General features: G+C 51.3%; 1 protein-coding gene across 1 annotated transcript; it reads right to left on the bottom strand.

Annotated features, from left to right (window-relative positions):
- Nucleotides 1-627: 627 nt before the first annotated feature.
- On the bottom strand, nucleotides 628-5,640 carry SAXO5 (stabilizer of axonemal microtubules 5). Its single transcript, XM_090290228.1, is given in 12 exon segments — nucleotides 628-802; nucleotides 804-826; nucleotides 2,256-2,341; nucleotides 2,768-2,936; nucleotides 2,939-2,971; nucleotides 3,267-3,376; nucleotides 3,458-3,570; nucleotides 3,821-3,921; nucleotides 4,005-4,111; nucleotides 5,069-5,575; nucleotides 5,578-5,619; nucleotides 5,622-5,640. Coding segments are annotated over 12 exon segments (1,485 nt in total).
- Nucleotides 5,641-10,627: the final 4,987 nt, after the last annotated feature.

Here is a 10,627-nt window from a genome sequence, read left to right as displayed (position 1 = left end):
CTGGTATTGAGTTATGCTTCTGGCGGCGGGCAATTGGGCCCCTCATAACTGAACAGTTCATGGGTTCTGTTTCAATCAGGGAAGCCCGTGGGTTCTATTACACAGCCAGTTCTCTTCATGACTGCAATCTCCTCACAGCTTCATCTGCCTCTTTCCTACTGGCCATCTTCAAAAAGTAAGCTCTCTCCCTCCTTGACCCCCAGCTACACATGGTGACATGGGTCCATTTCTCATTTATAATGTTCAGTGAGAAAGCGCCTGTTTACCTCCATTTTACAGGTGAGCAAACTGAAGCTAGAGGGCTCAGTGACTTGCCCAAGGCTGCCGTCCAGGATGTGGAGGACTCAGGATTTGGGCTCTGAATATTTAGCCCCAGAAGCCTATATTCTCAGTGTCTTATCACACTGCCTCTCCAAGTCCTTCAGAAATTGTCATGGTACCTGAACATCTTACACTGAATCTGGCCGCCAAGTCTTTGTATGAGTTGGCATGGCCTCCCTGCCCAGAGTGGGGAAGCCTCCAGAGTCTTCTGATGGAGTCATTCTTTCCTGTAGAGTCCCCTCTTGTCCAAGCATCCTTTTTCATGGCTGAGTGATAGAGAGGGGTAGGATGTTGCCAAGATGGTGTTTATTGCTGGTAGGTAGGGACCTGGGGAGCCTGAGGGTTCCCCTTCCCACCCCTGCAGCCCCACTGGTCAGGGGAGCCCAGTGGCACCTGGCTCTCCTGGAAGTTGCCTGATGTCAGCACTGCTGGGCCCTGGTACTTGAAGGCAAATTCATTGTTGTACTGGGTTGAGAAGAAGCGGCTCCATGTGGCTATACTTGCACTGTGGAGTTAGGGGTGGGGGTGTTACAGAAACAGGGGTGTTCCAAAAAATAAAACCCCAGAGCTTGCGGCTGGGGGATGGGGAGGAGGAAGCAGCTTTTGGAATGCCTCCACATACCTGAGGCTGGTGGCTAGTGTCTTTTTTATGCAAAATGGCTTTAATGCATCCAAAGCCTCAGGTAGATGGGAGGAGTCTTGAACCAGGGGACGGTATGGAAAAGGCACACAGAGCCTACGTAAGGGTCTGTGAACGGTTAGAACTGTTTGCAACACCCACTGCATCAGAGGACGCAGTCAGGGATATATAAGCAGCTGCGGACATTTTAGCTCTCCCTCTCCCCCTCTCCCCCTACTCCCCCTCTCCCCCTCCCCCTCTCCCTCTCCCCCTCTCCCTCCCTCTCTCCCCCCCACCCCCAGCGCACGCTAGCTCACGGGCTCTCTCGCTCCCTCCACGTGGCCTTCTCCATGTGGCTTGGAGAAGGGGTCTCCAGGCTGCTTTAAGAGGCTCTCGCGATGAGGTTTTGAGGAGAGGAGATCCGCGTGGTTTGCAGGAAGAAGGCAGTTTACAAGGAGGCTGAGAATCCAGGTGGTTCTGCATTGAGAGCTGGAGGGCACCACAGCACAGAAAGGACCTCCCCAATCAGGATTGAGTGATTGGCAGCTGCTGGTAAAGCTGAACTGTGTTTGGAAAGTAGGGAAACGGTTTCTCTAACTTTCCTAAAACTAGCCTGGTTTGGAAGGGGGGGAAGCAAGGATATGTGTTTGTGGGTGTTTTAAAGAGCATAAGACTTAACAACAGAAATCCGCAAATAACTAAATCTATATAACTGTTAAATAAACAATTCTTTTTCTTTTCACTAAACTCTGGTATTGAGAGTTATAATTTTGTCGGCGGGCAATCGGGCCCCTAACTAAAGAGCCCGTGGGTTTGTTTTCAATTGGAGCAGCCCAGGGGTTCTGTAACAGGGGTAGCCTGGCAGGGCAGCCTAGAGGGTGGCTGACCTACCTGGGTCCCCCCATGGTCCCTGCACCACCCAGGGAGCTTCAAAACTTAATGGTGAGCACTGGGGAGGGAGGCAAAAGGGGCTGCAGTTAGGGCTGACCCAGGAGCTGGGTGACAAACCAGAGGTGGGGCTGGAATGACCCCAAGGGCCAGGGTGACTCCAGGAGGCCCTAAGCAAACTCTTGGCTTGGGATGTAACTGTGGTTGGTAATGCGAGGATTTCCCTGAGCTGGTCCTGACGTGACTGTTGATGAGCTGGGAATGAATGGCCTTGAGTAATAAGCCTGGGCTTGGGGTGGCTCTCGAGTGACCCTGTGCAGACTGGCACCGATTCTGAGTCTCAGGTGACAGCCTAAGCACCCTGAAGGAGCTCTACACTGATCTGGGGGGTTTCCCGGTGAGGAAGGTGATCCCCTCCTCCCCTTACCCGTTGTAGCATCTCCTCAGTCAGGGAGGCCGCAGCAGTTCTGTGCGGTTTCAGCATTTTCTGGTTCATGGTTAAAATATCTGGTTCTGGAGATTTAGGCGTGTGCCGGCTGTGGTGAGGAGTGACAGACCCCAGAGAGCAGAGGCAGGGAGGACCAAGAATGGCGTGAGGTTCAAGGCAAAGCCTGGACTGGTGCTGAAGGTTGATTAGGAGACAGGAAAGAGGGAGTGGCCTGGAGGGGTGGGGCCAGTGCAGATGCGTCTTGGGGGTGGGGCAAGGCAGGGTAGGCTAAGGAGCGGGGCTATGGTCGCACAGGGGGCAGTGCAATGGGGAGTGGGGCGAGTATCATGACCGTGAGGAGGCCCGGGGTTGTCTAAAGGCAGAGCAGGGATCTCGGTTGATGGGGTGGAACCTAGCCCTACAAGAGGTGGAGTCAGAGTTGGGGAAGTGGGAGGAGGGCCAGAGCTGTGGCAGCGGCGGGGACTGCTGGGTGGGGCGGGGCCCGCACTCACCACCAGTGCCCTCTGGCAGGTTGCTCCACAGCAAGTGGAGATTAAACGCTTTCTGCACCAGTTGTGTGCCAGGGGGGTAATAGTCTGTGTCCATGGAGGTCTGGAAGAACTGTCTGAGCAGCTTCGACTCCCCCAGGGTCACGTGACTCTGCAATTTCTCACGAGGCACGCGTGGCGGCTGTGTGAATTGGTCACCCGAGGTGGCTGTGTGCGGGATGGCCCAAGGCCCGGTTGGAGGGAAGAGTTGAGTGCTGTATGACTTTGGACAGGACATGCCCTTTCCAGGCCCCACCTGATGGCATTCAGAGTTGGTACGTTCTCGTTTTACAGATAGGGTCACTGAGGCTCCGACTGGTTAAGGGACTTACCCTCCCGGAGATCACCACACGCACACACGTCAAGCTTACTCCTATCTTAGGACCTTTGCACTTCCTATTCACTCTACCTGAGAAGTCCTTTTCCCTGATGAGTCCTGCCTCCTCGTTCACTTCCCACTGACTTGGCCGTAGAAGAGGTGCATGGAGGCAGTGAGGCTGCCTGGGCCTGAGCGCCAATTTCCTTCCAGAATGTGTGACTCGGGAGTCCGGTCCTGGTGAAGAACAAAAGGCTCTGCCCGTGGCAGAGCAGATGCTGAGCAGCTCTAGGTGGCTGCTTTGGGAGGAAGGGGGCAGGCTGCCAGCAGGCCCTCACCTGGTTCCTGGGCATAGAAGTGCTCAGCCTTGGTGGTCCTGTCATGGAAGAGGCCATCCCCAGGACCAATATTCACATAGTGGATGTAGGCCGAGGCTTGGGCCTTGTCATACCTGCATATAATGGGGGATCTATCTGATCTGGGCCCTCAAAACTCCCAGGAAAAGGGATGGGGGCAAGCTTCCCAGTGGCCAAGCATTGGTGCTAATGGTGGGAGATATGGCACAATAGTGGGCCTTGCCTGCAGGCGATGGAGACCTCAAATGCACAGTAGTGGCCATGCAGCCTTACGTGGTGCACTACACATGTTGCTGAGAGCCCTTTGCCCTTTCTTGGTGGTGGAAGGTCATGGTCCCTTCCTACCTGTCTGGGGGCAGACCTTGGGGCCTCCAGGCTTGTTTCTGCTCTGAACACATGGGTCCATAGCCAATCTTGCAGTCTCCCAGTGCCACACTGGCGGAGTCCTGTGAGTGGACAGAGGTGGGAAAACCAAAGCCACCCAGCCACATGACTGCCCTCCCCAGCAGCACCGGCAGCCCTGGCTTACCCTCTTACACATTAAGGTACGTGGGCCCATCAGGGCCTGGAACTGTCTCTGATAGGTGGTCCCATCATCCCATCTCCTGTGGTCCCGCTTGAGGGGGGTGGGGCCCCCTCGAGGATGGGCAAGATGAGAGAGAATGGGATTAATTCCTTGCAGCCTCAAGTCCCCTGTAATTCAGATTCCTTGTCTGGGAAGGGGAGGTGGGCAGTCCTGACTAGCCTAGCCTGAGCGCTGGCAAACACCAAAAATAATAACACTAACAAAAACAAGCAAAACTACCAAGTATTGAGCAAGGTATCTAAGTTAAGTGCTTTGCACTTCATTTGGGGGAACTAGTATTATCCCCCTCCTCCGCTTTACAGCCTCCGTGAGGCTCAGAGAGGTTAGAAATCACAGAAATTCAGAACCAGAACTGAATCAGATCCAGGTATGACAATCTCTGGATCCAGCTGAAGGGATTCTGACTAGTGATGTTGACCAGCAGTTCCTCTGGAGTCACAGTATTGGAAAATCACAAGTGACACCTCGTCTTCGCTGAGCACTCACTCTATGCCAGGCACATCAGGCACTCTGGACTCTTTTTGCTTCACCAGCTCCTGTGAAGTGGGGTCCTGTTAATGCATTCATTTCACATGTGAGAGGTCAACTGCTCAGTTACTCAAGTACTAAGGCTGTGGGGCTGGCATGGGGGTGGGACACTTGGCAGGTTTATCTAACCCCAAACCAGCATTCATGACTTCTGCCCACCTCACAACCCCTGAAAGGATTCTGGAGGTTTACCCATTCAGTGGATGCAAAGAGTGAGGCTCCAGGGTTTCAAGCTTGCACCATTGGCCTTTGGGGCTGGATAATTATGGTGGGTGGCTTGTCCTATGCGAGGTAGGATGTTTAGCAGCACCTGTGGCCTCTATTCACTTCTTGCCATTAGTACCCCCTCTCCCAGTTATGACAACCAAAGTGATCTCCAGACATTGCCAAATGTCCCCTGGGCGAGGGCACAGAGTCCCCAACTGCTTTGAGAATCTCTGGGTTGAGTAAATAGTGCAGGGCACCAGGGGAGCGCCTACCGAGGTGGCTACAGGACGCACGAGGCTGCGGGCCAGCGTAGTGGGGTGGGAAGAGTGCTTGGTGAGTGGTTGGGGGAACGCGCAGCTTGGCTTGGTCACCGGGTGGCACCGAATCCCGGTGGAAGATGAGGCGCGCGCCTGGGCTCTGCTTGCCGTCGCGCACCGGTAGCTCTGGCCAACCGTAGCCTGTGCGCGCAGTGGAGAGTAGGGCGCGTCCGCGCACGTCAGCTTGCAGGTGCAGGTGGCTGGCCTGGGTGGTGCGTGTGCGTGCTCTTGCCTGCTCCATCTCCGGCTCCTGCTCCCTTGACGGCGTGGGTGGTGACACCAAAGCTCTGTGCGCCTCGGACAAGTGCTCCTCGCTAGCCCAGTGCACATCCTGCTGGTAGAGGGTCGCTCGGGGCGGCGGCAGACAAAGCAGTGCGCGGCGGACGTCAGGGTATGCTGAGAAGTCCCTGTGCATCGTGGAATGCATGGTGCCCAGGTGCAGCTGCAGGTCTGGCCTCAGCCAGAATGTGAGGCCTTGAGGAAGTCCATCCGGCCATCAGGCACGGCAGCAGAGCGCCCACGGCCATCGCGGAACACGCAGCGCCACCTGTGAGGACGTGGGGACATGGGACTGAGGCAAGTGCCTGCCAGGACCATGCTGTCTTTTGCTCCTTGGGTGTCAGGCACTGGGGTCGGGGTTGAGGACATGGTAAGAAACAGGCGCGGCCCTTGTGCTAAGATATAAACAATCATCTATGTGACAGTTACTGTGTGCCAGGCTGGGAGCAGGCCCTCAGAAAGGGGTATAACAGCTAACAAAACAGATCAAGAGCTCTGCCCTTGTGGAGTTGATAATGGGGCAGGGAGGTGACAGACTATAATATAATTAATATAAGTTGTATACAATATTATAATACATTGTAAGTTATTATGTATCATATAATTATATAATTGTGGTAAGTACATTAATATTATATAACATATAATAATACAATAACATAAATTGCAACGTAAATAGACAGTGACAAGTGCTGTGGGGACAAAAGTCACGCAGAGTAGAAGGATGGGGTTGCAGCTTTAAACAGGAAGGCATTACTGGAATGACGGTTGAGCAAAGACCTGACAAAGGTGGGGAATAGCATTCCTGGCAGATAGAACAGCAGCTGTAAAGGCCCTGTCACTGGCACAGAGTGAGCAGTGCGGAGAGCTGCAGAATTAAGCTTGGCTTCAACAGTTGATCTGAGCTCCTCATCCTCAGCCAGTCATCAATGCCAGGACTCTCCCCTCCATATATGGAAGTCCACTTCTGTCTCTCTGGCTGTATCCCATATCTGCCTTACCCCTTCTCACTGGGTCCCTGCCCTCTGTAGTTGTCCTGGGCCCCGGCTAGTCCCCTGCATCCCCTCACAGCCCCAGACTATCAGAGGTTTATATACCTCCACTCACTTCTCTGACCTGCAGTTCCAGGCTCCCAGCATCCTGTTCAGTCGACTGGGACTTTCTTGCCTTCCTCAGAGCAGAGTTGTCTCTCCCATGGTCCTCGTTCAGGCTCACCTCCTGCAGGAAGCTAGCCCTCCCACAACTACTTGCTCATGTCAACCTCTTTAGAAAACAAGCATCAAGGGTTTTAACGAAACCAGTTTTTCAGTGTCTAAGTTTGTTGCTTTTCTTTTTAATCATCGTTTTGCCAACTAAAATAGTTGAGAATTGAGAGGGTGTCAAATGGTTTATGGAAGAATCTGACAACTGAAATGACTAGCCGGGTCACCTTGGGCTCCTGTGACCTTCAGTTTCCTCATCAAGGATAAAGAAGATAGGGTACGTGCCTCTAGCTGTGGCATGAGAGCTAATGAGTCTTAGAAAATGTGTTCTACAGGCAGGGGGGCCGACTCTCAAGACTCCCTCTGTCCCCAGTCTCCCAGAAGATGCTCACATGCTCCTTCCAAGGCTGCATCCAGGGGTGGTCCAGTCCTGTCCATAGTGACTCAAAAAGCTTCCACAGACAATGCTGTCACAATGGTCCCCAGCAACTCTGGGGGCAGCTGGGAGAAGAGTGGGGAGCAAGGTTAGAGGTCCTGGGAGTTCAGGGAACCTGCCAAATCACTTGACTTCTTGAAGTCTCTATTTTGTCACATGGCAAATGGGGCTGGGAATGGTGATTGCTTTGGAAAGAGGAGTGGGGATTTGATGACATAGGCTGCTGGTGCCTCTTATCACCACATTCCCAGGTTTCCCTCCTTCTCTGGCTTCCTCAATCTCCCCACACAAGATGGGCAATCTCTTGGAGGCACTGCACTGCTTCCTGCCACTCCAGGGCTAACAGACCCCAACGTTCCCTTAATGACGCCTGTGCCCCCCTCCAACCCCATCAGCAACACACTTTGTGGTCAAACAAATTCGGGCTTATTCCTCACTGCAGCCAGATTTGCACACTCCGTGGGGAATCGTAGGTGCCTCAGGATATAAGGGGCTCATCAGACTTGGGCTTGCCCTGGGTGGCAGAGAAGCTCCAGGGGAGTGGTGGGATGATTATGACATGATGCTCTGATGGCACTTAAAGATGATGAAAATGGTAGCTGTGCATTTTGTATACTTTACCACAATAAAATTATTTTGAAAGGAAAGAAGACAAGCATGAACTAAAGATATAAATGTAGTCAACCTGTCCCAGTTCATGATACCCCCAATCACCTAATGAATGGGTTCTTTTTTTAAAAATTGAGACACAACATGGAAGTTTATGGTTTGCAACCCACTGACCTGATACATTTATATTGCATTATTATGGCCATTGTAGCTAACACTTTTGTGGTGTCATGTAATCATCACCTATTCTAGTTTGGGAACAAGATCCAGTCTCTGAACAAGTTTAATGCTTATGATACAGTTTTACTGTCTGTAACCCTGTACTGAGTATTCAGTTCCAGGATGTGGACCTAGTGGGTCCCTTTTCAGTAAATCTAAGCAAATTGTTGTTTTGTCCATTGAGTTGTGGTCCTATCACCTGCCCCTAGCACGGAGCCCACCAGAAGGGCTTTAGCAGAGCCAGGCTGATACAAATGCAGAGTCCAGTTTGGCCTTGTCCTGTGGCTGCTGCTGGGGAAGGCAATACCCATGAGTTGCATCCTGGGTGTTGCAGGAAGCAAGGGGGAGGAGTAACTCTTCTATTGAGGGTCTTAATTTTTATCCAGCTATCCAAGGAATGAGGCAAGAATAAAGCTGTGTTCATAAAAGAGCATCAGTGACTCAGATTAGCCAGGAAATGTGAAAATCTGGTCGTTGCTGTGGTTTGGGTGATGCTCACATTTTGCCTGTGTTCAGACTATGAGTGGGCTTGTTTTGTCTCATTCCACCATGGTCACTGAGTGGCCTTGTCTGACGATGGCATTCTGTGACATTAGTTATGTCTGGCAGGAGAATACCAGGGCCTCGCTGTGACTGCCAGGCCAGCTCTTAGCAACACCAAGGTCAGCTGCAAATACCAGGTGAGCTGCTGTCTCTTCCTCAAAGGTCAAGTTCAGCCCTAAGTAGACAGCGGAGGATGCTAGGAGGGGTGGGCTGTGCCTGCTGTGCTGTGCCCTTATGCCTAGAGCAGGGCCTGGCACACAGTAGACTGTTGCAAGGCGGTCAGGGACAGTCCAGACTCCAGAGAAGGGACCCAGTTGCCCCTGCAGGCTCTGAAGCCTGAGCTCCTCTTCCCTCAGCTGGCCAAGAGCTCAGCTTAGGTTTTTTTTTTTTTCTTCTGGTCGGGAACAGTGTTCCCAGTTGGGGGGTGGGGGTACACAAACCCCATGCACCCTAGTCTTAAACAATGAGGACTGCAGTTGGATGTGGGGATTAAAGAATCTCTTGGGAAGTTGTGGGGGAGGCAGGCCTGGAGCAGCAGGGGCTTGGAGTCTAGGTGAGAGAGATTGGGGGTTTTCTATGGAGGGGGCTGTGGGCTGGGAAGAATTGGAGGGATTTAAGGAATATTTTGGTGACTGTTGGGACATAGGCAGAGTGTGTGTGTGTGGAGGGAAGGAGGTTAGCATGCTGTCTGAGTCTTCTATGGTTGGTGGCTGTGGGCAGCCCTGAGATGGGAACATGGGAGAGCAGGCCATTTGTGGTCAGTCTGGGACTTGCTGAGTGTGAGGAGGCCAGTGGGATGCTCAGGGGAAATGTCCAGGGGGCAGGTGGAAGCAGGAGACAGGTCAGGACTGGTGAGAGATGGGGAGAGGCCAGTGAAGAAGTGGCTAGGGAGGTCATGGGAGTTGACAGCATCTTCCAGGACAGTGTGAATATAGCAGGAGCTGAACCTGCAGGCAATGACACTTATTGAGAACCTGTTTTGTGCCAGACTATGGGGATATAGCTGTGTCCACAACAGATAAAAATCTTTGCCTTGGTGTAGTTCATGTTCTGCTGAGGAAAGACATAACTAGACAACTAGATAAAGCTGCTAAATTAATGGTTGCATTCAATGGTGTTATAAGCTAAGGAGAACCATAAGTCAGCAGGAAAAGTGGGTAGCAAGTTCTCCAGTGTGATGGGTGGTCCCATGGAAAGATGATATTTTAGTAAACATGAGGAGGAGGTCAGAGAGGGAGCCAAGTGGCTATCTGGAGGGAGACCATTCCAGACAGAGGGAACAGCAAATGCAAAGGTCCTAGGGTAGGATGTGCTGCAAATTCAAGGAACAGGATCAAGGCAAGTGGTTGGAAAGGAGTGACTGAGACAGGAAGAGTAATAGGAGTTGAGATTAAGAAGAAATATTTTGCAGAAGGCAATCAGTCAACGTCATTAGTTATTAGGAAAAGGCAAAACAAAACTATGGCGAGATGCCATTTCACACTCAGTAGGATGACTATAATAATTTTTTAAAAGCAAAATACAAATGTTGGCAAGAATGTGGAGATTTTGTGCATCATTGGTGGGAATGTAAAATGGTACAGCTACTGTGGAAAACAATCTTTTGACTTTTCCTCAAAAAGTCAAACATACAGTTACCATACGATCTAGTAATTTCACTCTTAGGTCTCCACTGAAGGTACTGAAAGCAGGGACTCGAACATGCACACCCATGTTCACAACAGCATTATTCACAACAGCCAAAAAGTGAAAACAACCTCAATAAACAAAATGTGGTCTATCCACAGGATGGGATATTCCTCAGCCCTGAAAGGAATGAAGTATTGACTGATATAAACTCCAGTGTGGCTGGACCTCAGAGACATGATGCTCAGTGCAAGAAGTCTAACACCAGTGGTCACAAAATACTTGACTGCATTTGCATGGAATGTCCAGAACAGGCAAATCCAGACGCAGACAGCAGATGGTGGCTGCCAGGGGCTGGGGGAGAGAGGAATAAGAGTAACTGCTGCAGTGACAGGGTCTCCTTTGAGGGTGATGAAAATGCTTTGAAATTAGAAAGGAGTGGTGTTTGTACAACACGTCAATGTACTAAATGCCCCTGAACTGTACGTTTAAAAATGGTGAATTTTATCACCATTAAAAAAAGTAAACAGGTTGTATTAACTTTTTAAAAAACTTATTTGACTTTTTGACAAAACAATATATGCATATTACACAAAATTC

Source organism: Furipterus horrens, unplaced genomic scaffold, assembly GCF_987537825.1.
Source record: "Furipterus horrens unplaced genomic scaffold, mFurHor1.1.pri manual_scaffold_10, whole genome shotgun sequence".
Taxonomy (NCBI): Eukaryota; Metazoa; Chordata; class Mammalia; order Chiroptera; family Furipteridae; genus Furipterus; species Furipterus horrens.
The sequence above is the reverse complement of the archived record's forward strand: the minus strand, read 5'-3'. Positions and strand labels throughout refer to the sequence as shown.